The following is a 26745-nucleotide window of genomic DNA, read 5'->3' as shown; positions in this document are numbered from 1 at the left end:
GAAAAGATGCAATATTAATATTGTTATTGATAATTTCAGGTTACCTATGCTTTGTTAATTTTAATAAAATGTTAAATTTGTTCTTTTCCTCTCTTCACATAAAGAACTATTTGTGATATCAAAATGAAAAGCAATCACCTGGTGATGTTGTGAACTTATGTGACTACAATGAACATTGCTTCTTCTGATCAGACAACACCTTTGGGGATTTTTGTTTATTGTTTGTTGTATTTTTTTTTTCCTTCAGTGACTTGCCCATTTCTGTCAATCTCATACTGAGCATGAGGGTGCCTTATGTTTTCAGGGAGGATTCAGGGAAAAAGATGTTTTAGATCTAAGTTCTATTATTTATATTGAAACAGAAATGTTTTTGTTCCATTTATCTTCTCTAGTCTAGAGTTCTGTTGCATAACATTTCCTTGGTGGAATTGTCTGATTCATAAAGTTTGTTTCTTAGGCTGGTGCATACTAATCTGTTAATATAAAAGAAAAATGAGAAGCCCCAAGAAATTGTCCTTTTTCCCACATAGACACATGCACATATATGTAGGAGTTATATGTTCATATCTATCCAACCAAATTTTCCCCAAGAGGGCATCATTCTGATTGTATATGATTCATGAATTTCCTCTAACTTACCCATGAATTAGCTTCCAGGTCCATAATAAACAAATGACTTCCTTAATCACTTCTATACCATCTCTATTCTTGGATATGATTCCAGGACCAGTTTTTCTGCAGATTTTCATTCTCAGTCTTCCCAAAATGCAACCTTTTTGCATATTTCATTTATGCAAATTATTAACAGACTTGTACAGTTGTTTAGCTTGCCTAAGACATAACTGAAAGGGAAATGTTAAGTAAGTCATCTTTGCTTTAGCTAAAGAAAAGATGGTGGCCGAGGCCTTTAATCTTTAATTCCAGCACTCAGGAGGCAGAGATAAGGTGGTCTCTGAGATCAAGTCCAACCTGTTCTACAGAGCAAGTTCCCGGACAATCAGGGCAACATAGAACACCTGGGAGAGAGGAAAAGAGGGAGAGAGGGAGAGAGGGATAGAGGGAGAGAGGAAGATCAAAGAGCATGTCTGCTTATCAAAGCCTTTTAAATTCCAAACTCCATAAAGATTCACAATATTTTGGTAACTTATTTAAATGGAAAAACTGTCACCTCTTATTTAAAAAAAAGTCTATGAGCTGACTTCCAGGAAAAAGCAGAATCTCAATTTCATCCCTTGAAGAAATATGGAGATATTGGATTCTATGAGTTCAAAGTCTGGGTAACTTGAAGATCCTCTTCCTGAGAAATCTCTAAGCATTAGACTTCCTAGACTCTTTGACCCACAGTGAACTGCGGAGGGGATACAGCTACCCAGACTTGCAGACCACCAAGATTTCTACTCATCTCAAAATGCAACTTGTTACTTACACGCATTTAAATTCTTCAGATCTAGTATGGAAATTTTGTCAGCTGTGTGTGTGTGTGTGTGTGTGTGTGTGTGTGTGTGTTTGTGTGAGATCACGCATGTTCAGTGGCTGAGTACCTGCTTACCAAAGGGTTTTTAAAAGGCTTCACAATCTGGGCATTTTTCTTCATCCCATTTCCTCATTTTCTGAATGTCACTGTAGGCTTTCTAGTCTGAAATCAAAGACCTTAAGTATGCATTGTGTTTTCATCCTGCAGACTTAAATAACAGTCAAGAAATACCATCAGAAAAACCTAACCCTCTATGACCAAATTGACTGAAATTCTATAACAACTTTAAAATGGAAAAGTATATGCCTCAGTTATATACCTGGAAACAAATATTCTCTACCAAGTTGGGATATTATGTAATATATATACATATATGTATTCATATTCAGAATAGCCACTTTCTATGTGCAAAAATAAAATAGAGGTTCCAAAGGCATCAAACGGTATAAAACGCTGTACCGCAGAGAAGGCAGAAACACATTTAAAGCACCGATGAAAATGGCGTGCAATATAATTACCTCAAATTGCCGTTCGCTTGACACCCTGACACTAATTTTATTCAAGCCATTGGGAAATAAATGTTTTAAAAGCCTTGCTTTCGGAACGCTAGAGCTCACGGGGGCTATGAGGTCTTTAAGGAAAGGAAAGGGTAAAGTTTCTAGCACGCAAAAAGAATTAATCAATTTAAAATAAGCTTCTATGTAGACCGACAGCTTTTAATACACACGTTTTTAACGCTTGCCCTATACGTGGATTTTTTTTTTCTTTCAGCATTCCCTCACCAGATGGATTTTTGCTACTGCAGATCAGCAGAGGGTGTCAGATCTTTCAGAGTGCACCAGGCTGGAACCAGCAGAGCTTCTTAGCAACTCCCCCCTCCTCCCCTTTCTCGCGCTCTCTTCCTCCCTCAGACAACTCGCTCCCCCTCTCTCCTCCCCCCTCCACGTAATTCCGAAAGAGCAGAAGAAAGAGAAGGAGAACAAGCAAAGAAGAGCTAGTAAGAGCCGGCCGAAGCACAGAAAAAAAGAAAAGAAAAAAAAAAAGAGAGAGAGAGAGCTGAAGACGACCTAAGGGGAGAAAAGGAACAGGATGGACATCCACAAAACGCAGCGGTTGCGGAAATTTTCCAGCGCCATTGGCTGGGCAGTGTGAGTCTTTTGGGCGGGCGTGATTTCAGCACCGGGGGCCCTGGACAGCACCTCGGGGGTACTCCTGGGCAACCGGCGACCAAGACAAGAACTCCTCCAGCTGCCTGGACCACTGAAGCCGCCGAAAGCCCTGCTTTGTATCAGAGAGGCAAGGTCAGTCCGACGCACAGCCATCACAGGCAGTGCGCCTGTACTACGCTGCAAACCTGCTTGTTTCTAACATGCACTTGCTTCTAATTGCTAGCATTGTTCCTTTCCTGGTTAGCGAGGATCTCTAAACACGATTCTGTACGCGTGCGTTTCCTTTTAATATTACAGGTATATATTTAACTTATTTTGGTTATTTTTAAAGGGTTGAGGGGAGTAGTTTGCTTTCTCTCTGTCTCTCCTTTTCCTCTACTTTCCACCCCCCTTTTTCTGCTTGCCTTGCACTATGTGCTTGGATAGTTTGTGGATGTAATTATTGACTGGCGTCTGGGCTATTGCAGTACGGGGGGGTTAGGGAGGAAGGAATCCACCCCCACCCCCCCAAACCCTTTTTTCTCTTTCTCTGGGATCGGACATTGGAGCACTAAATGAACTTGAATTGTGTCTGTGGCGAGCAGGATGGTTGCTGTTACTTTGTGATGAGATCTGGGATGAATTGCTCGCTTTAAAAATGCTGCTTTGGATTCTGTTGCTGGAGACGTCTCTTTGTTTTGCCGCTGGAAACGTTACAGGGGACGTTTGTAAAGAGAAGATCTGTTCTTGCAATGAGATAGAAGGAGATTTACACGTAGACTGTGAGAAAAAGGGCTTCACGAGTCTGCAGCGCTTCGCCGCCCCTACTTCCCAGTTCTACCATTTATTTCTGCATGGCAATTCCCTCACTCGACTTTTCCCTAATGAGTTCGCTAACTTTTATAATGCGGTTAGTTTGCATATGGAAAACAATGGCTTGCATGAAATCGTTCCGGGGGCTTTTCTGGGGCTGCAGCTGGTGAAGCGGCTGCATATCAACAACAACAAGATCAAGTCTTTCCGAAAGCAGACTTTTTTGGGGCTGGACGATCTGGAATACCTCCAGGCTGATTTTAATTTATTACGGGATATAGACCCGGGGGCCTTCCAGGACTTGAACAAGTTGGAAGTTCTCATTTTAAACGACAATCTCATCAGCACCCTACCTGCCAATGTATTCCAGTATGTGCCCATCACCCACCTCGACCTCCGGGGAAACAGGCTGAAAACACTGCCCTATGAGGAGGTCTTGGAGCAGATCCCCGGCATTGCTGAGATCCTGCTAGAGGATAACCCTTGGGACTGCACCTGCGATCTGCTCTCCCTGAAGGAATGGCTGGAGAACATTCCCAAAAACGCCCTGATCGGGCGAGTGGTCTGCGAAGCCCCCACCAGGCTACAGGGTAAAGACCTCAATGAAACCACTGAACAGGACCTGTGTCCTTTGAAAAATCGAGTGGATTCTAGTCTTCCGGCGCCCCCAGCCCAGGAAGAGACCTTCGCCCCTGGCCCCCTGCCAACTCCTTTCAAGACAAACGGGCAAGAAGAGCATGCTACTCCAGGGGCTGTTCCAAATGGAGGTACAAAGATCCCGGGCAACTGGCAGCTCAAAATCAAACCCACGCCACCGATAGCAACTGGGAGCGCCAGAAACAAACCCCCAGGGCACGGCTTGCCCTGCCCCGGGGGCTGCAGCTGTGACCACATCCCGGGCTCAGGCTTAAAGATGAACTGTAACAACAGAAACGTGAGCAGCTTGGCTGATTTGAAGCCTAAGCTTTCCAACGTGCAGGAGCTTTTCCTTCGAGATAACAAGATCCACAGCATCCGAAAATCACACTTTGCGGATTACAAGAACCTCATCCTGTTGGATCTGGGTAACAACAACATCGCAAACATAGAGAACAACACTTTCAGAAACCTTTTGGACCTCAGGTGGCTGTACATGGATAGCAACTATCTGGACACGCTGTCCCGGGAGAAATTCGCTGGGCTGCAGAACCTAGAGTATCTGAACGTGGAGTACAACGCGATTCAGCTCATTCTCCCCGGTACTTTTAATGCCATGCCCAAGCTGAGGATTCTTATTCTCAACAACAACTTGCTGAGGTCCCTCCCCGTGGACGTTTTTGCTGGGGTCTCCCTGTCTAAGCTCAGCCTGCACAATAATTACTTCATGTACCTCCCAGTGGCAGGGGTGCTGGACCAGTTAACCTCCATCATCCAGATAGACCTGCACGGGAACCCCTGGGAGTGCTCCTGCACCATTGTGCCTTTCAAGCAATGGGCAGAACGTCTGGGCTCCGAGGTGCTGATGAGCGACCTCAAGTGTGAGACTCCGGTGAACTTCTTCAGGAAGGATTTCATGCTGCTCTCCAATGACGAGATCTGCCCCCAGCTGTACGCCAGGATCTCGCCCACGTTAACTTCGCACAGTAAAAACAGCACTGGGTTGGCGGAGACCGGGACACACTCCAACTCCTACCTAGACACCAGCAGGGTGTCCATCTCCGTGTTGGTCCCGGGACTGCTGCTGGTGTTCGTCACCTCCGCCTTCACCGTGGTGGGCATGCTCGTGTTTATCCTGAGGAACCGAAAGCGGTCCAAGAGGAGGGATGCCAATTCCTCTGCGTCCGAAATTAATTCCCTACAGACAGTCTGTGACTCTTCCTACTGGCACAATGGGCCTTACAATGCAGATGGGTCCCATCGGGTGTATGATTGCGGCTCTCACTCCCTTTCAGACTAAACCCTAGACCCTAAATGGCGAGGAGTGCAGGAAGGCGATACATCCTCTCCTGCTGCCAGCATCGCGGGGGGAGTAGGAGAGCATTGACCCAGATCTAGGGTGTCACATGCCCCGATGGACATAAGTAAATAAATAACTATGAACTCACTCAACTAAGAGGCTCTGGCCCTAAGCTCCCATCTGAAAACAAAGAGCAGACTGTGGAGCTGCGAATGCAGCTAGCTAGCTCTTTGCCCTGAGCTCCTTTTGATGGAAAGCCCAGCATGGGGCCTGCCAGAAGAATTGAGCGCCCTTGCTAAGGGCCAAAGGTCTCTCGGGACTGGCTGCAGTGTCTCTATACATATATACATATATCACAGCTATATAGAGAAATAGATATCTATTTTTCCCCTGTGGATAGCCCGAAGATGGCTCCCTGTCTGTTATGCAGGGATGAGCAGTTGCACGAAGGCATGAATGTATTGTAAATAAATAACTTTGACTCTTGACAAGAACAAAAAACACAAAAAGTGCTGCATGGCTCGCATGGAATCCACACGCTCCAGGGACTCTGTTCCCCCAACCCCAGCTCCCCACTGCGACTGGAGACAGCGTCACAGCGCCCATCCTTTTACCTGATAAGTCCCATCGTATCAAACTTTCTATAAAAAAAATACAGTATAATCAGAAAGTGCCATTCCGCCATTATTTGTGATTGGTAGGCAGTTCAGAACGTATGTTTACAGTGAAAAAAATGTAAAGGTTTTATTTAAGACATTTGCATGGCCAGTCATCAGTCCATTTTATGAGTTAACAATGTATTTTGTTGAGCAAAGTTTTTAAGGGTTCTTTTGGGTTCTTTTATTTTGATGGTAATGTTTGATTTAATTTTAGTTTCTGAGGGGGAATATTTTTCTATACATATCCAATAATGCCTTCCATCTGAATGTAAAATAAGTACCCATGATTTCTATTATAGTACCAGTGTAATTATTTAAGAAAAAAAAAGATTCTGGGGCAGTTAAGCATGACCAATTAATGTCACTCTAGTGCTTACTTAGGCTGCGATCCTATGGTAGCAATTGTGTGCTGGTATAAATCTTACTTATAAAGTAGGAACAAAGAAGCGAGGAAGCACGTGAAACTTACTAATTCTATTCGAGGATTTTATAATGGCATATTTTTTCAGTATTAAAGTGAAAATGTTTTCAAATCTGGGTCCTTACATTTTTCCAGCTTTCTATTTGGACTTACGGTGGAAGGGGTGGGGGAGGGGGTGTTGGGGGTGGGTCCCTTCTGGAGCTATGGAAAGGCTCTCTCTTTAATCACCTAGCGATTAGTCATTCACTAGCTCCTCTCCACACCGTCTCTCAACTCTGCCTTGACTTTACTGCTCTTCCACGGTCCATAAGAATGGACTTAACCTAACACTCTTCTTTCCCTTCCCCCTCCCCTAATGCGGCAGCAAATTCCTTTATTAATACTGGAAATCCCTTGCTGCTGGTTTTGTGTGCTGCCCACACTGCAGATATATTGGAGATGTTAGGATAGATTTGATTTAATTGACTCTGTCTAGATTGGTCTCATTAAACAGAGGGAGATTTCATTGGTCAGCACTCTTTCATGAAAGACAGCCCTAATGACTGGTGTTTGAGATGCTGCTGGCATTTTGAATTCAACATCTGCTGAAAACGGTAAAAACTAATTAGTGGCCACCCACCCTCCCGCCCCAGCAACTACATATTGAAAATTGTTGAAGAACTCATCTTTGTGGAAATCAATCATTATCCTCAAAAAGTGTTTCACTCTTATCATCTCAATTTCTGGTTATGGCTCAATAATTACCAAGGGAAAGCAGTGAACTGTTCGAATTTTACAGACCAATGTAATTCTGGTCTGAATCACATGCCTGAGGGAATTTTAAGCAAGTCTGTTTTATCAGCAGTTAGATTACAAACCACACATATTGATGGGGTCTGCATTCCAACACATATCCACCCTTGAGAAGTATGGCAAAAGACAGTAGACCACAGGCTTAAATTGCAGGATTAAAAGCTAACTCAGTGAAAACCCTAAGGAGCACTATTTGCCAATTAGAATTCATATCATAAACGGAAATAATTTTCTAGAACAGTCATGTTCTGGAATACTTATTATTTATTTTAACAATTTTAAAATAAATATCTTTATTATATACTACGACTTTTTCTAAGGGCATCTGTTACTTTTTTTTTCTTGATTCTTTTGTTTGTGGACTGCATTTTATAATGATAAAACAGAAAATGATTGTCTTCTGACAATTGGTAATGGTTATAGCTTATCAGTTGTTTTTTTATATGAAAGCTTGAATATTTTATGGAAAGAAATACGAGTTTTAGTAAGAAACCAGCAGAGTTGTTCATGGTGGAAAAATGGGAAGGAAATGGTTCATCTTTCCTTTGACCTTAAGAAAGAAAAGAAGAAGAAGAAGAAGAAGAAGAAGAAAAAGAAGAAGAAGAAGAAGAAGAAGAAGAAGAAAAAGAAGAAGAAGAAGAAGAAGAAGAAGAAGAAGAAGAAGAAGAAGAAGAAAACAGACTTAGAAATGTCTCCCATGAAAGGTGGCATTTATTGAGAAATATTTACTGAAGCATAGTAGTGAGTTTTAAAACGCATAAATGGTTCTGAAAGGTCAAGAAAAAGGAATCTGTCATAAAAGGTGTGCACAGAGAACATTTTCTTTAAGTAAACTGAAATTACTATGTAAAAGTCAAGTTAAAGCAGTCAAATGGTCAGAATAATACTTTAATACTTTCCATAATTTCTATTTTTAGAGAATTTGTATAGTAGACATGCTAGCTTAAACACTTATTTAACTTTCAAGATCACAGGATGATTTTCTAAAATATTACTGTTTCCATTATACAGATAAGGCAAGTGAGTCTGAATAACAATGCATAGTAACTTGAGTTATATATGGTAAAAAGTAGAATGACATTTAATTTCAAAACCTCATTTTTATTTGGATCAATCATTATATCAACCTCTTAAAAATTATTAGAATGCAAAGTATAAACATAGTACTATAAAGCAGATTGGGAATGAGGTAACAACTTCCTGATTGTAATAGTGTTGGTCCTTTATCTTTTTAGTGTATCTAGAAGAAAATTACCTTTTCTCAAATTCAACACAGCTCAATTTGTAGTTCTCTTTCATGGAATTAAAGAAAATACATAAGGAAAAAGATGAGTGCGTCGTATGATATGTATTCACACCACTGAATATTAGTTATATTTACATTGATTCCAATCTCATCAAAGATGCCAGGATATTAATAATTAATAATATTCATGAAAACCTATAGAAAATGCCTTATGAATATATTCATATAATATTTTATTATTATGAGTAACTGTGCTTTATTAACTTTAATAAAGTGTCTTTACCACAACTTAATTTATGTAGTTAAATTTAGTATATGTGTTTCATAGAACTACATGTGAGTAAAACAGGGCATATAATGTATCTGATTTCCCATATATGTTTCATTGGAAGTGCTCAGAATCATTTGATGTTACTTTACACAAAATGCTCACATGACTAATTTTTACAATCCTAGTTTAAATATACTATTTCTAATTAAATCATATTTTAATTAATCACAATGGGATAAAGAGTTTTCAGCTGTAATAAATGAGAAGGAAAAGAAAACTAGCCAGAACATCTTATGCTGATAAATTGTGTTTAGGAGACTTTAAGCTTCTGTGTTTTCTAAGGTAGTTAAGAGCATGGTAGAACTTAAGCTGCTGCTACAGATATTTATTTATTGCTAATAATTTTGCATGTTTATATAGGAAGAAGCTTGGATAACAGTTTTAATATTAATGCAATATAGTTTCTTTTCCTAACAGTATTTGTACTGGGTGTAGTTAGAATTGCAAGCAACTTCAGTAAGTAGCAAAATTATTCTGGTCATTCTAAAGAAAATACGTTATTTGGGCTCTAATAGTTTTAATAAGCCTTACTTGGAAAAAAGAGGGTAATGATGAATTTGCAAGGGTTAAGGTGGAAGTGTGTGTTGGTAATAGGATTGTGGAATGTTAAACATAGTGGATTCTATTTCACCACTTTGGTATGCTAGTTAGCACATATTTTTATTTGGGGTGTTTACTTGAAGAAAATGGTAATGTTAATTATGCTAACAATTTAATTTCAGCATTAATTGAAATTTGGTTTATCTTTGCTTTTATTCAAAGTGTAATCTGCTGTATTTTTGACAGCTGGATTCAATATGATATCAGTAAATTCAGGAAATGTGTATTGAACTATTTAATGTAAACTTTATTCTAAACAGTTGAACTAAAGGAAGATGGCTAACTCAATCAAATATTACCTTTCTTCCTGTCATTCTTGCTAAAAGCTGTATTAAAAAACTCACATACGGGATAATAAGTTTTCTGGTGGGTATGGAAACTTAAAGTGACACCATTAACTTGATTCAGTGACAACACCTACTACAGGCATAGACATACAGAAACAAATATGTGTTAACCCTGCCATGTGCTATCAAAATTTGATTGGATTTCAAAAATAAAACTGGAGAAGTCAAGGTAATAATGAGTTAAGTGTCCAAGAATTATACTTTTTAAATGAAATGGGCCTCTGAAGACATCTTCTTGGAATTTCTTTAAATCTTGAAAGCTCAGTGGAAACTTTTCACTAGAATAGAATGACAAGTTGTGTTTATTGGTTTAGACTTTAATTTCTATTATTCCATTTACTTTTAAAACAGATTGATTAGACTTTTGACACAGAGTTGAATTTCAGTTTTGATTCTTACAAAGTTGGGTGAAGAGTGCTTTAACAGTTTCAAATATGTTTACTTCTTAAACAAAAGCAACAAGTTAACAGTTTTGGCTGAGTAGATGCTATTGGTATCTTAACAGATTCATTCCCACATCTTCCAAAATATGTAGATCCTCAAGTCTCGCGTAAAATGGTAAAGGTTTTGAATAGAGCCGAAGCTTATCTACCCAAAGTGTCATCTGTAAATCACGTTTAAAATCTAATATTGTGTAAGTAATCCACACATAACTGTCAGTATCTGTTGTTTTGTAAGTCATGACAAAACGGTCTGCACATGTTCGTTACAGAAACATTTTATTTGATATTGTTATGGTTGGTGTTGAAGTCCTGTGTTCAAGTTATTGTCCTGCCTCAGATTCACATGAGGCAGGCAATAAAGGCATTTGTCACAGATGAAACTGTGTGTGTGTGTGTGTGTGTGTGTGTGTGCGCGCGCGCCCGTGCCCATGTGCAAGTGCTCATTCATGTCTGAAGGCAGTACAGTTGCATGTGTGAGCATGTAGAATCCTCAAGATGATGTCAGGTATCTTCTTCAATTCCTTCTCCAACTGACCTCCTTGAGGCAGAGACCCTCATTGCACAGGATCTTTTGAGACAGGGTGACTCACTGTTACTAAAACAGGTGGTAGCAGGAGGCCACGGTTCTCCCTTTTCCGTCTTCAAGTGCTGAGTTAAGAACATGCCTTACCATGTATGGTGCCTATGTGGTTGTTGAGGATGCTTACACTGCCTTACTGACAGTGAAGCCTTACATTTCTTGCTGATTTCTACAGCTAAAGTGAATATAAATTTGAAAATACATATTTTAAGTTCTGTATTGGTTGGATTTTCCTAGAGAAAACTGTAGTGTTGCTTATTACTTTAATGGGGAGCAGCCTCCGGGCCACAGAGGAGGACATGGCAGCCAGTCCTGATGAAACCTGATAGGCTATGGTCAGATGGAAAGAGAGGAGGACCTCCCCTATCAGTGGACTTGGAGAGGGGCCTGGGAGGAGTTGAGAGAGGGAGGGTGGGATTGGGAGAAGATGAGGGAGGTGCTACAGCTGGGATACAAAGTGAATAAACTGTAATTAATAAAAATAAATAAATTTAAAAAGTTTAATAGATGATTCTAGTCTTAAGGAGTCTCTGCCGTATGAGGATAAAATACATGCATTATTGGAATAAAAATATAATACATCGCTGGCAGTGTGTAACACTAGTAGAGCATTTTATGTTGCTTTAATCATTTAGGCCATAAGCTATTGAAATCAATTTTATCCACTATTATGTACTAAATTAAAGTATCAAAACAATGTTTTGAATGAAATTTTCATTGTACAAATAATTTCCACAGTATATACCTCTATTTAGGGTTTTCTGATTAATAATTTTGAAGGAATAATTTTTTTAACCTTAGGTAAATGACAGATAAGTTTCCAAATTATAGTATTTGGGAAAAAATAAGAAATCATATTATTAGTTTAGAAATAATCATTAAGGAACTCTTCATTAAGTATGTATAACTTCCATGTGAAAAATGCAGGAAGTTTAATATAAAGTTGTATACACATTTAGAAATATACTTTAAAGCCAAAGATTTTTATTCTATTTTTTATTTAATAGAATTTAATTTTCAAATATTTAGCTGTAACTTGCAGTTGCTCAAGTCCAATGGTTGAAAAGTCAGGGCACCGTAAGCAAAGCTATGTATTTGCTTACTTTCATGTCTTGTTCTCTTTGCTCTTTTTCTTTTCTTGGTAAACTAGTAGAGGAAGAAAACATGCTTGGCTACAACATACTGATAATGAAATTTAATATATAGTGAAAAATGGAAGAGCCTCGGATACAAATGATTCATTGCACATGGCATATCTATTATTAAAGAAATAGTGATGGTTACCTAGAAGAATATGTGAGAGGAGAAAGATCATCATTAACCATTGTTCTGTCCACATTTCATGAAAATATTTATGTTTTGCTTGTTTTTGTATTTATTACTATTTCAACATTTCAAAGCTATTTATGAAATGAGAAAGAAATCCACACAGTTGTAATCCATATATAATTTGAATATTTAATGTGCATGCAAAGAAATGATTACTACTCACACAAATAGGATTATAAATTAATGGCTGAGTAAAAAGATGCCTGCAGCTTTGTACTGCATTATCATCCATTCCTTTTCATCCAGACAGCTCGCGTTTTGCAAAATAACTGATTTGTATAAATATGTGATCCTGAATCAGTAAAATTAAATTTGTTATGAAAGCATAAAATACTATTTAAAATAATGTGTTGATTTCAGTTGGCTAATTTTTGTAGCAAATGTGACTCAAATATGAATCCAATGAACTTAAATTCATTGCGCTTACTTGACGTTGGTAATTTTGTTAGCTTGTTTGTTGGATGATTTAGTATGGACTTGTCATCACTGAATCAACTTTAAGTGCTGGCATCTTTCCTCAAGTTTCTAAGTAATGGCTGCGCATTGACTTAAATGTGTATCACATTGGGTCAAAGGGATTGAAATTACTAACATGTTTAGTGGTTTTAGTTCCTCTAAGATTTTGATGAATTTTTTTCCCCAATAACTCATTTAGGCTTCAATAAGAGAGATAACCCTTAATGTATTGGTCATGAAATGCTATTTCATTTTTCATTTTCAGCAAAACCTTGATTGTGTGGATGACACTGATACGTAGATGAGTCAGATATTAATACCAGCCTCGAGACTCTGTGAATAGGGTATTGCAATTCATGATGTTGTATCACGAGCCTCATGATTAATGAGTCTTAAAACTAACACATTAATAGTTGATACTCCAATAAGCCTTAAGAATTCAGTTTCATTATATGGAATTCAAATATACCTCAAAATTTATAGCACATGGTAAAAAGAATGTCAGGTGAGATCAACTTTGAATGTTATTTTTTTGAACAGAAGCCTGTCCAATACATCTCAACCTTTAGGCAATACAAACATTTTACAAAGTTAGCTCACATTGTGCTTATTAAATTATCTGTTTAAACATCTAATACCTAATTGATAAGTGGAAACAAACTTTACATTTTCATACATGAAATTTCACAGTTCTGAGTATATTAAATAGTATGGTATCTATTAAGAAGGGACATTTCAATCTGTGTTAATATTGACATTTTAAGCATGATGCAGAAATATGTACAGGAGCATTTATAATAAAGTTGGTTTCTTGGAATAATAAAGTGATGTATGCCCAATTTGTAAGACTTTGTAAGTAGGTAACATAATGTAATTTTAAGATAGATACAGGTTCAGTATGAAAAAGAAGAAAAGTCTGGGAGATGATAATATATTTCATCTATTCAACAGGTTTTATTGACAATTTATTAAAGCAAATTTTCAAAAAGTGACCATAAAACTAACTTAAAGACTGAAGATTTTTGGCCATGTGAAGTTACATTTAATGAAAAACTGTAGAGTATATATTGAAAATGAGGAGTTTAAATGATAAATGACAGTGACAAAGAACATTAGTGAAGAAGCTGAATACATTTTCTTTTATTTTTAAGTTGTACTTTTAAATTTTTTAGTTTATAAATTTATTTATTACAATAATCCACTTTTTATCTCACCTGTAGCTTCTTTCCTCCTCTACTCCCAGTCCCATCCACCCTCCCTCTTCTCCCCCTGGGCCACTTCCATAGTCTACTGATAGGGGAAGTCCTCCTCCCCTTCCATGTGACCCTAGCCCATCAAGACTGTTTGCATCACCTTCCTCTGTGGCCAGGCAAGGCTGCACCTCCAGGAGGACGTGATCAAAGAGCCAGGCACTGAGTTCATGTCAGAGTTCATGTCACCCTCCCCCTCTACTAAGGAACCCACTTGGAAACTGAGTAGCCTATGGGATTCCTCTGAGCAGAAGGTCTAGTCCTCTCCATGCATGCATGATCCTTGGTTGGAATATCTGTCTCTGCAGGACCCGATCAGACCAGGGTTTTTTTTTTTTTTTTTTTTTTGCTCTGTTGTTCTCCTTCTGGAGTTCCTGTCCCTCCAGTTCTCTCTATCTCCCAATTCTTCCATAGGTTTCTGGCATTCTACCCAAAATTCGGCTATGAGTCGCAGTATCTCCTTCAACATCCTAATGGGTAGAGTCCTTCAGAGGTCCTTTGTGGAAGGTCCCTGTCTTATTCTTGTCTTCTACTTCTGATGTGTATCCTGTTTGCCTTTCTGGGTGAGGTTTCAGCCTCTTCTCTAGGGTCCTCTTTGTTGTTTAGCTTCTTTAGCATTATAGACTTTAGTAAGTTTATCCTATATTATATGTCTAATGACCACTTATAAGTTAGCATATACCATATGTGTCTTTCTGCTTCTGGGTTACCTCACTAAGGATGATCTTTTCTAGTTCCCACCATTTGCCTGCAAATTTCATGATTTCCTTGTTTTTATTTGTAGTATTCCATTGTGTAAATGTCACACACTTTCTGCATCCATTCTTCAGTTGAGGGGCATCTGGGTTGTTTCCAACTTCTTGCTATTGCAAATAAACAATGAGCATGGTTGAGCAAATGTCCCTGTTGTATACTTGAGCATATTTTGGATATATGCCTAGGACGGGTATACCTGGATCTTCAGGTAGCACTATTCCTAATTTTCTGAGAAAGTGCCAGAATGATTTCCAAAGTGGTTTTACAAGGTTATATTCTCACCAGCAATGGAGGAGGGCTCTACTTTCTTCACAACCTCTCCAGAATGTATCATTCCTTGAAGTTTTAAAAATTTATTTATTTATTATTAATTACAATTTATTCACTTTGTATTCCAGCTGTAGCACCCTCCCTCTCTCATCTCCTCCCATGCCCCTTCCCAAGTCCACTGATAGGATAGGTCCTTCTCTCCTACCCTCTGATCTTATCAGATCAGGTCTCATCAGGACTGGCTGCATTGTCTTCCTCTGTGGCCAGGTAAGGTTTTACTCCCCTTAGGGCAAAAGGGTCTTTTCTGAGACTGATACTCCCTGGAGTTTTTTATCTTAGCCATTGTGATGGGTATGAGGTGGAATCTCAGGGTCGTTTTGATTTGTATTTCGCAGATGACTATGGAAGTTGAGCATTTCTTTAAGTGTTTCTCTGCCATTATATATTCCTCCCGGATGACATTTTCTAAGGGTAGTTAAGAAAGTTTTTCCTGGAGATAGACAGAATAGGAAATGGTAAAAATTTGATGGATATTGGAGACAAAGTACTAGAGAGATCCTGGGGAATTAATCATGAAATATAAATCATACTAAGGTATAAATGAGGGTAGTACATTTAAAGAATAGAAAGACTTTCCCAAAGAGAGGAATATAGACAAAGACATATACATATGTAAATTCAGACAAGCAAAGAAATACCAGAAGCCAGATAATATGTCATTAACCAGAGAAAGAAAAATTGATTTTATTTAACATGTAATCGAAAGTCTAAACCTGCAAGTGATACGTACCTTGCTTAAATAGTCATGATGGATCTTTGAGTGAAAATAAAGTCTAAACTGCAAGCAGAGTGAAGAAGAGCTGCTATTGTGGAATTAGGGAATGGATGGTGGTGTCTGAGAACATAGTAGCAGTAGTAACTGAGACAGACATGGATGGTCAAGGAATGTGTCTAATGTTCTGTGCTGCAAGAGAGAGAACAGCTTTCTAAGACAATTGCTTGTTGCATCCTCAACTCATTTCATAGATTTGCATTTTCACAGCAAAAGAAAACTAAAGGCAACAGGTTTTACATTACAGAGTCTGACCTTTTGGGGTTTAATTGGTCACACCTGTTTTGTTGTTTTTGTTGTATTTGTGTGGTTTGCAGAACATGGGAATGCAGACTGCAGTGCGGGAAGAAAAAACACTAAAATTGTACATTTTTCTTTTGTGATGACTATTTGTGTATAATACTATCAGGGTAGAATTAGTTAAAGTTGAAAGGCAATTATGTTACATGCAACTCATACAGAAAAAGTACACAGTGTGCAATATAAGCAAAGTAAAATATTTTCTGAAAATCAACTACACTGGAAAAATGGGTAGGAAGCATAAAAACTACGTATAATATAAAAGTAAAATAAGTAAATTCTAAATAGGCATGTTTAATCACATTATTTTAAAAGGTTTTTGGTAATTAGTCTTGAGAATAAAGCATCTATTTTATTTTCACTAAAACCAATCAAATACTTGCACCATTTTTGTTTGTTTGTTTTTAAAGAGGGAAAGTTTTCTGGCAAAGGGAGTTTAACATTAACAAACAAAAATAAGAAACATCATATTGTATTTACTGAGTAGAAGTACTGATTGGAATCAGTTTTAGGTGGTTCTTTTATCTGTACATTTACAAAGCTCCCTAATGTGGCTGTTTCTTCTACACTCCATTGTGCTATTTATCTCAAAGTTTAGTTAGGCACAGCTTATTTGACTTTTACATAACAGGCAGGCTTCAGATTTTTTGATCCAAGGACCATGCATAGAGGGGACCTAGACCCCCTGCTCAGAGGAAGCCCATAGGCTTCTAAGTTTTGAAGTGCATTCCCCAGGAAGAGGAGTAGGGGCTGTCTTTGACTTAAATTCAGTGGCTTGCTCTTTGATCACCTCCCTCTGTCTGGTGCAGCCCTGCCAGACCACAGAGTAATATGATGCAGCCAACCTTGATGAGACCTAATAGGTTAGGGTCAGATAGAAGGGGAGGAGGGCCTTCCCAATCAGGGAACTTGGGAAAGGGCATAGGGAGAGAAGGGAGGGTGGGACTAGGAAGAGATAAGAAAGAGGGCTACAGAGGGGATACAAAGTTAATAAATTGTAATAATTACATTTAAAAAATGTAGGTGGGCAACAAAGTTTGGGAAAAAATTGACTTCTTCGTGGAAACATTTATCTTTACATTCCTCCAGCTCACATTCATTAACATTTTCTAATTCTAATTAACATTTCTGATAATCAAACTGTACTTGAAATGAATCCTCTAAGTAATTTGAAAGGAATTTCCCTTTAATGTTTGTACTGTTGAAACTCAGCTATTACTGTTAGACATAGTACAAAGGTACGTCGTTTCTTGTTCATTAATGTTTTTTTCTACTTAAATCTCTACCTTCTTTCATATACTGTGATATATCTTAAATGTTTGTTATTTTAAAGGAAGTTAAGTCTGCATGAGACAGCTGGTTGGTTTCTGACAATACAATATTCAATGCTACAGAATTCAAAGCTCATGGATAGTTTTTTAAGGAACCATAAAAAAAAAGCAACCAACTCAGCAAGCAAATGAAAAACAAAAATGACCTGTATTTAGAAAGCTTTGATGATCTTTTACATTTTCCACTGACGTGTCTTGTAATTTTATACAGGTCTACTCTATGATCTTAGACAGAGCACTTAATTTAGTGAACTTCAACTTCCATACAAAATATTAGCAGTGGGCTAGGAGTTACTAAAAGTGTTTTCTGTAGAGAGTTTAAAAAAATAAACTAGCTGAGACTTTATAGATTAAGAATCAAAATCTTGCCTAATTTAAGGATATTGTGTACATAAGCATATGGTTTGAAGAAACTCTGGCAACAACAACAACAAACCACATTATAAAGACAAAATTCAAAATTTATTACAGCTAAGAAATTGAATTTAATGTGATTTTATATGTCAACACATCATTTTTGTTTGTTTTTCAAGACAGGATTTATCTGTGCAGTCTTGGCTATCTTGGAACTCTTTTTGTAAAGCAGGCTTGCCTTGAACTCACAGAGATTCACCTGTCTCTGCCTTCCAAGTGCTCAGACTAAAGCTATGCCCCATGACTGCATTACTTTATATTTATACACATGCAAACATATATATGTATATATTTAAAATATATATTAATATGTATAACCAAATATATATATTTAAATATATATACATATATATTTTTTATAATTTATTTTTTGGTTTCTCTGTGTAGCCTTGGCTGTCCTAAATTTGTTTTATAGACCAGGCTGGCCTCAAACTCACAGCAAACTGCCTGCCTCTGCCTCCCTGAGTGAAGATATTATTTTTACTGCTTTCTTCATTTATTTAAACATATACTACAACATCAAACATTTGCTTATGCCAGGCACATCTGAAATAATAGTGTGTACAGCTAACCAAACACAATAATCCCACAAGGATATAACCACATTCATATTTACATGAACATATAATTCAAATTTTTTTTTTTTTTTTAGGATCGACTCATCAAATCACTTGTAGCATTAGAGTAATAGTGGTGTTCCACTAATGGTACACAGGATTTCAGTTTTGATTGGCATAACATATACGTATGCGTGTCTACTACTATTCATGAAATAGTCCTGGCAGCCAGTCCTATCATTCCTTAAAACTGCAGTATTATTCATGTCAGTATGTTTTATTTATAAGAAACTCATAGGATCAAGGTCACAAATATGGGTCAAGTTCACCTAAAGGGATCAAGTTCACAAATCTGACTATTCTGAAGCTAGGAGTAGAATTAACATTGCTTGATTCCAGATACAGGACTCAATCTCTCCATAATTCTAAGAATTCTTGATGACTGAATAGTATATAATAAGTGATAAGAGTATGAATCTTCTTTTATTTCTTATTTGTAAGCAGTTAAAGTTGTGCATACTGTTGATTATATTTTGTTAAAACTAATAGCAATTTTATTAAAATTGATAAATGGAATACTAATTGTATAATTAATATGCTAATGTGTTAATGAATATTGCAAAGGTTTTGAGACACTTCAGTGAGTATATAATGAAAACCCAATATTAGCTTTATTAAGATACCTTAGATTTTATCAAATTTCCAAACTTTATGCCAAAAACTGTAACAGTTTTATTCTTCTGTTTTATGCCATAACACACATAGGTCTGCACATTTGTTTTTTTTTTTTTTTTTTTTTCAATGCAGTTTATTCAGGAACATTGAACAATCCTCGGACCCCGGGGAAAGCCAGCCCACAGCTTAAATAGCCTCTGGGTAGCCAACCCAGGCGTGCCACGGGGGCAATGCAGATAGGTCCACATACATGGAAGCAAGCCAGATCCTCGGCCTTAGCCAAATGTGGAGTTGTTCGTGACAGAGAGCACTCACCATCGGGAAGGTGGGAGGCGGAAACCAGCTCCATCTTTAAGGCATAGCATTCCACAGCATTCTACAGTTCCCCCTTTTTGTTTTAGACGCATCAGGCAAGAGTAGAGGTCTGATCTCTGATATTAGAAATAAATTGGGACTTTGTACAGATGTTCATTTAGGTGTCATCCACCCAAGGAGCATCAGACCGTCCGATACCTTTTTCTCAGAGGCGGGACCTGGGGCATCAACCCGCATGCAATCAGACATGCTCTTCTCTGGGTCCAAAGCGGCTGACCCTGAGTAGGTCTGCACATTTGTATAATATTAATACTGAAATAGTAGTGATAGCTATTGTCATTAACACTTCTCATTCTAATTTGAAAGTTAATGAGGACAAAATGTCAGGATGTTCTTTCTTTCCCCCTCTTGCTTTTAGGTTAGCCAGGATTTACTATGCTATTCACAGTGATGTGGTCTGGAGTGTCTCAAAAGATATTAAAATTGCTCTATCAAAACATATATTTTTGCTTAAAGATTATAAGAAAGTCTGTCTGAGTAACTTAAGTTGTATATTTTAAATATAACTATTTAAATATATAATATAGAAAATACATATGTATAACTTTATACTTAAAGTTTAAATATAATTTTATATATCCTGAAAAAAATTCTTAATGAAAAATCCGTATTTCTCAGTCCTTGATTTGACAGTCCATTGTTGTCTTGTGTTCCATACCACCTTTCCTATTTCTAGCTTATCAGGTCTCAACAGAACTGGCTGCCATGTCCTCCTCTGTGGCCTAGCAAGGGTGTTCCTCCTTCCAGTGGGGGGCGGGGGGAAGGTCAAAGAGCCAACCATTGAGTTCATGTCAGAAATAATCCCTGTTCCCCTTATCAGGGAACCTACTTGGATACTGAGCTACCATGGACTACATCCAAGCAGAGATTCTAGGGATTAGTAGGGAATGAGGGAGCAGGCTAGAGCTGGGATACAAAGTTAATAAACTGTACCTAATATTAAAAATAAATAAATAAATAAAACTGTAGAGTAGAAAAGAGAATTTTGTGACATAATCACAAGAAAAAAATCATATCCCTACAAAACTTAAAGCAGATTAAAATTATAAACTCAATAATAAATCAGAAAGAAAGGTAATAATTCATGATCAAATAATAACATAAAACTGCTGCCTTTGTTTTTATAGCTTTTAGGCATTTCTCAGTCTAATTGTGTGTCATTTAGCATGAATGCCTTGGCCTTTCTTCAATTGTGCCATCTGTTGAAGCACAGGATCACATCCCTTCGTCCTGACCAACTGCTTCAGAATAACTCATGCTTTGGGAAATATAGAACACTCTAAAGAACAAATTTTATCTATTAATCCAGAAAGGAAGTATTCTTCCATTTCCTCAGTTTTATTGGAATGCGGACTGGTCACAGCAGTGCATATTTTAAAATAGTATGATATTCAAAATCATCGTATTCTAGATATGCGCATACTACTCTGAGATATCTGTAATCAATGTTCTTTCATGTACAGAGATCACAAGCCTAGTAAATATTACATTCTATCAAATGATGTCATAAGCTTCAACTAGTTAACATGCAGTTTCTTTAATCTGTTACTCGGTTACTTTCTTATTGGGTATTTTAAAGAATTAAATTTTCCATAAAGAAGTGTTTTAAATACAGATTGATTTTTCAAATGAACTTTTCATTTGAAAAGTTTTCATTTTCATTTCAGAGGACCCCTGAAACAAAAGATCAGTTTACTCTTATTTGTTACAATTTTGTTAAATCATCAAAGAAATTTTAAGTGCTAAAGAATTTATTTTCCACTTCCTTTTAGAATAACTTATAGATAATATGGTTAGTATAGGTAGATTTTTTTGATCATTATAGTACTGAGGTGTAATTTACATTTTAACTTCTTCCTATACAATTTAACTTTCTATACACTTTAAGTTTCGCTTAGGTGTTTATGTTCTTGAGCGTTAAAAATATATATAAAAAACTCAATGTCAGGTTACTGGGCTGTGTTTGTGAAACACTTAGTTTTCTTTTTTGAACAGTGACAACACAATAATCAACAAAAACACTCTATATTCTTTGTAATTCAAATACTTTCCAAAGTACAAACCATAATTTTTTACAAAATATTTTGAATTCTCCATTCTCTGTAAGGGTAATGGTAGTTAGGTATTAGAGAATTTAATCATTTAGTGAGCTGATAACAAAATCTCTGCTTTGGAAACATAGGGATAGACTTATATAACATTAGAATTACATATTTATAAAAAAATACATCAGTGTTCAAAATTCACCAAGCATTTGTGGTTACATGTTTTAAATACTTACATGTTTTAAAAACTGCCACTTACATTATTATTACTGTTATTTTTGTAGGTCAAGGCCAGAGTATTGATTCATTTAAGAAAGCATTCTGACAATGTGCTGAATTCCTTTCCCTTAAGTTTACATTTTAAAAAAGAATGATGGAGTTTCTCCAAAATCTGTTATGTAGACATAAAAACATGTCTTCATATTGTCTATAAATAATAGCAGTAGGATTTTTGTGAATGAGAAATGTGATAAAGCAAGCCTGCCCTGGGTCTATGCTGAAGCACAGATAAATGCATTTGCTTTTTATTTCTAGCAGATCAATGAGAAGGGGATAACATTTATATAGCTGTTTTTTAATGAACAAGATAACACCTTATTATATTTATTATACTATATTTTTTAATTTTTTTAATTTTTCATCAATTACACTTTATTCATTCTGCATCCCCCCATAAGCCCCTCCCTCCTCTCCTCCTGATCCCACTCTCCCTCCTCCCTCTGCATGCATGCCACTCCCCAAGTCCACTGATAGGGGAGGTTCTCCTCTCCTTTCTGATCTTAGTCCATCAGTTCACATCAAAAGTGGCTGCATTGTCCTCTACTATGGCCTGGTAAGGCTGCTCCCCCCCAGGGGGAGGTGATCAAAGAACAGGCCAATCAGATTATGTCAGAGGCAGTCCCTCTTCACATTACTATGTAACCCAATTGGACTCTGAACTGCCCTGTGCAGGGGTTCTGGGTTATCTCTATGAATAGTCCTTGGTTGGAGTATGAGTCTCTGGGAAGTTCCCTGTGTTCAAATTTTCTTGTTCTGTTGCTCTCCTTGTGGAGATCCTCTCCTCTCCAGCTCTTACTATTTCCCAGTTCTTACCTAAAATTTCATTCACTCTGCCCAACAGTTGCCCATCAGGCTCAGCATCTGCTTTGATAGTCTGTAGGGCAGAGGCTTTCAGAGGCCCTCTGTGGTAGGTTCCTAGGTTGTTTCCTGTTTTCTTCTTCTTCTGATGTCCATCCTCTTTGCCTTTCCGGATGGGGATTGGACATTTTAGTTAGGGTCCTCTCTCTTGCTTAGTTTCTTTAGATGCACAGGTTTTAGTGGGTTTGTCCTATATTGTATGTCTTTATGAGTGAGTATATACCATGTGTTATTATACTATATTTTAAAGTTTTAAAAGAATGATATAAACTTGTACCCATGTAAAATTTCTAAATGAATAATATGTTATTATGAAATACAAAACAAATGTATTTGCAAGCAAACTTAATTTCCTGGATTTCATGACATATACTCTTTTATTACATATTAACCAGGGATAATTATTTTCTATTAAAATCAATCAAATTTTATTTCAATTGCAGTAGTCCAAAGGAATTAGTTATTCAACATAAATTGGATTTTTCTATAATAGTTTATAATTCTTATAATCTATTTGTTTTAGAATATACCATATTACTGTAACTCATATGTAATTATTAATCACCACTTTCAAAGCATCAGAAAGCTTAATGTTTGAAAAAATTACTCTGTTTCTAGGAAATCTAGGGATTGGACTAAGGCCAAGAGACTAGTTTGTACCTTTTATTCATTTTCCTCAATTCAGGATAAAAAGCAAACGCTAGTTTCCCAAATATTGGAAGAGAAACTCTATGAATATTTTACTGAAAGCTTAACCTCCTTTTCATACTTAAAGGAATCCTGGCTGGCTTTATTTCAGTAATCCACTCAGAACACTTTAGCGGATTCATGTAAAAGGTTATAATGAGTTGTATTTTTCCCTGATCAACAGACAGAGAATTTTCTTTTCTGACAGGAAGGAGAACACTGTGTCAAAACTTCCTTACAAATCAAAACACATAATAAGAGTGTGTCATGTAATTATCTAAATTTGTTAATCTGTCCATTGAGAGATCAAAAATGTGTAGATTTCTTAAATGAGTGATACCACCTAGTTCATAAATGTCCTCCAGAAAATGAACACAAATTTAACTTTGAGAGAAAAACCTACCCATACTTTCTTCTTACTGCTCTGGACGAGAAGGTCAACACTCCACTGTGTGCTGTAGGATATGAAGAATTATTAAGGAGCAAATAATGAAACTCTGTTGCCTCTTCTGTGTAACCACAGAATGATTCTTTCCATTCCTGTCCTGTAATATGACTCTCACCACTTTGAGACAAAATTAAATGCAATCTTGACCCTGGCTGTGCAGCAAGAATTTTGCTGCAGAGATCAGTCCTCCTTTCCATATGTATATTTTGGGAGCTAGCAAAAAATGACAGAAGGAGAATTTCATCATTTTGGCCCAGTGCACCAAGAAAAGACTGTGACTATTATTCCAGTGTTTACAGAGGGAGGAACTGAGTATCTGTTACTTGGAGACAAGAAAACATTGCGAAAATTGGACCATTTGATTCCATGGGTCTGTGATTATTTTAAATCATATTACGTTAGCACTCAAATATTTTAACATTTCCCCTTATCTTGTCCAGTGGAATTTAGCCAGTAAAATACATTTTGAGCTCCATTATAAAGAAAAAAAAAATTACAGAGTTGTATTTTGTGAGCTGTGTTTCTACAATATTGTATATATGATGTATGTTATCTAATAATCACAATTAAATTTGAGGCAGAAAACTGTTTCCAAAAATAACTATGTATATATAATCTTTTTGAATTTCACATTATTATTATTATTATTATTATTTATTACAATTTTTTTCTGTTTGTATTCTGGCTATATCTCCCTCTCTCATTTCCTCCTGGTCACACCCTCTCTCCCTTTTCTCCCTCTATGTCCCTCCACTAGTCCACTGATAAGGGAGGTTCTCCTCTCTTACTATCTGACCATATAGCCTAACAGGTCTCTTCAGGATTGCCTGGATCCTTTCTCTGTGGTCTAGAAATTCACCTTTCCAGGGGGAGGTGATCAAAGGTCAGGCAACCGAGTTCATGCCAGAGACTGCCCCTGCTCTCCTTTCTAGGGCACCCCTATAAAGACTGAGAAACCCATGGACTATATCTAAGCAGGGGGTCTAGGTCCTCTCCATACATCGGTCTCTGCACGACACCCTGGGCCACATTTTTTTGGCTCTGTTCCTCCTTGTGGAATTCTTGTCCCCTTTCAGGTCTTTCTATCTCCCCTTTATTCCATAAGATTCCATGCACTCTGCCCAAAGTTTGACTATGCGTCTCAGCATATTTTATCATTAATTACATTATTTTATTTAGGGCAATCTGAAAAGCATGTTCTTTAAACTGTTGTGGACACCTTAGCAGGCCTCTAGATACCGCTACACTCTAGCACATTTAAGAAAGAAATTACTAGCTAAAGTGAGGCAGCATCATACTGAAGGCATTCCAACACTGAAAAATATGCACAAGGTTAAAATATATCACCCCGAGACATTAGTCAGGAAACCTGCAAAGTTAATGAGAATCCTCAGTTTGACTAATTGTTGGCATTAAGAAGGAAATTTCAAGGTCTATTAAGAAGGAAAATGAAAACTCAAGTGGATATGCAACTTAGCGTGTGTAGTGGAGGCAGGCAAGGACGGAGAGAAAAGGTTATAAATGAAAACAGCAGTAAAATTACTAAGTAGACATGAAAACCAAGTACTGTTTTATGGTGAGAAAGCAGCCAGGAGTGGCCCTGATACCAACTCTAAGATCAACTCTAAGATCAAAAAATGAGCATTATTTAGAATGGCATCCATCTTTTAGCTTAATCAAATAACTTGAGGACAAACATTCATGTTTGTTTTATATTTTTACATTAGTTCTGATCAGGAATATAAAATCTAGCTTTTCCCATCTGAGTAGAAATAGTATAGACAGATATCATTATATTTTCAATTTTAATTTATTTCCTACGAATATTTCTCTAGGTAACAATTATAGGCAACATCTGTGCACGAGTGTTTTTACTTTTTTAAATTTTTTAATATTAGTTACAGTTTATTAACTTTGTATCCCAGCTATAGCCCTCTCTGTCATTCTCTCCCAATCCCACCCTCCCTTCCTCATCTCCTCCCTGTCCCTTTCCAAGTCCACAGACTTGTGAGGTTCTCCTCCCCTTCCATCTGACCCTGGTTTGTCAGTTAACTTCAGGACTGGCTGCAAAGTCCTCCTCTGTGGCCTAGAAGGGCTGCTACTCCCTTAGGGGGAGGGGGAGGTTAAAGAGCCAGCCATTGAGTTCATGTCAGAAACAGTCCCTGTTCCCCTTACTAGGGTACCCACTTGGATACTGATCTACCATGGGCTACATCCAAACAGAGGTTCCAGGTTATATACATATATGGTCCTTGGTTGGAGAAACAGTCTCATAAAAGACACCTGTGCCCAGATATATGTGGTCCTTGTTGAGCTCCTATCCTCTCCAGGTCATATTAATTCCCCCTTCTTTCATATGATTCTCTTGCACTCTGTCAAAGGTTTGGTTATGAGTCTCAGTATCTGCTTTGGTACACTGCTAGGTAGAGTTTTTCAAAAGCCCTCTGTGATAGGCTCCTGTCCTGTTACTTGTTTTCTCCTACATCCAATGCCCATCCTATTTATCTTTCTAAGTGAGGATTGATCATCTTAACCCAGGTCTTCTTTACTTTTATAAAACTGCTAGACTCTTATGTTGTAACTGGTTCAATTTATATGTTTTGTGAATTAGAACATTGAAATAAATATCAGCTTTGATTCAGTGATGAAAATAAGGGTCTGAACTTAGTAGTTTACATTGTTAAATGCAACCTCACGTTTTGTCCATTCAAAATATGTTCTGTTACTAAGTTTAAAAACAGTAGTTTTGCATTTTTATATCTGAACAAAGTAAACGTGTATTTTTTTCATAGTGTGTATGGCTGGTCAATAAGATTACAGAAAAGGTCTTACACTGATATTCACAAATACTTGTGGAGATTTATTTCTAAATACATGGAAATAAATGTATCCTCTAATAAAAATGAACATGTGCACTTCTGTTCTCTACAGAACAATATGGCAATAATTAAGTGTCTGTATATGTCACTAAATTATCATATTTTATATCATATAAATGGTACTTATCTAACCTCTGTTGTGAGTTTACCAAACTCAGAATATATGGAAAACTTGTCGTAGAATTCCACATTTCATAGGTATGTTAATTAGTTT

General features: G+C 37.1%; 1 protein-coding gene across 1 annotated transcript in view; it reads left to right on the top strand.

The window, feature by feature from the left end:
- Window positions 1-2240: 2240 nt before the first annotated feature.
- The window catches only part of Slitrk1 (SLIT and NTRK like family member 1), a 130420-nt gene continuing 105915 nt past the window's right edge, over window positions 2241-26745 (top strand). Inside the window, exons 1-2 of the mRNA XM_021662257.2 lie at window positions 2241-2775; window positions 3228-6563. Of these exons, the coding sequence (XP_021517932.1) occupies window positions 3281-5371 (2091 nt within the window). The 5' untranslated portion in view covers window positions 2241-2775; window positions 3228-3280 and the 3' untranslated portion in view covers window positions 5372-6563. Of the gene's footprint in view, window positions 2776-3227 lie in introns of the transcript that reaches the window.

Source organism: Meriones unguiculatus, chromosome 9, assembly GCF_030254825.1.
Source record: "Meriones unguiculatus strain TT.TT164.6M chromosome 9, Bangor_MerUng_6.1, whole genome shotgun sequence".
Classification (NCBI taxonomy): Eukaryota; Metazoa; Chordata; class Mammalia; order Rodentia; family Muridae; genus Meriones; species Meriones unguiculatus.
This window is presented reverse-complemented; position numbering and strand designations above follow the sequence as displayed.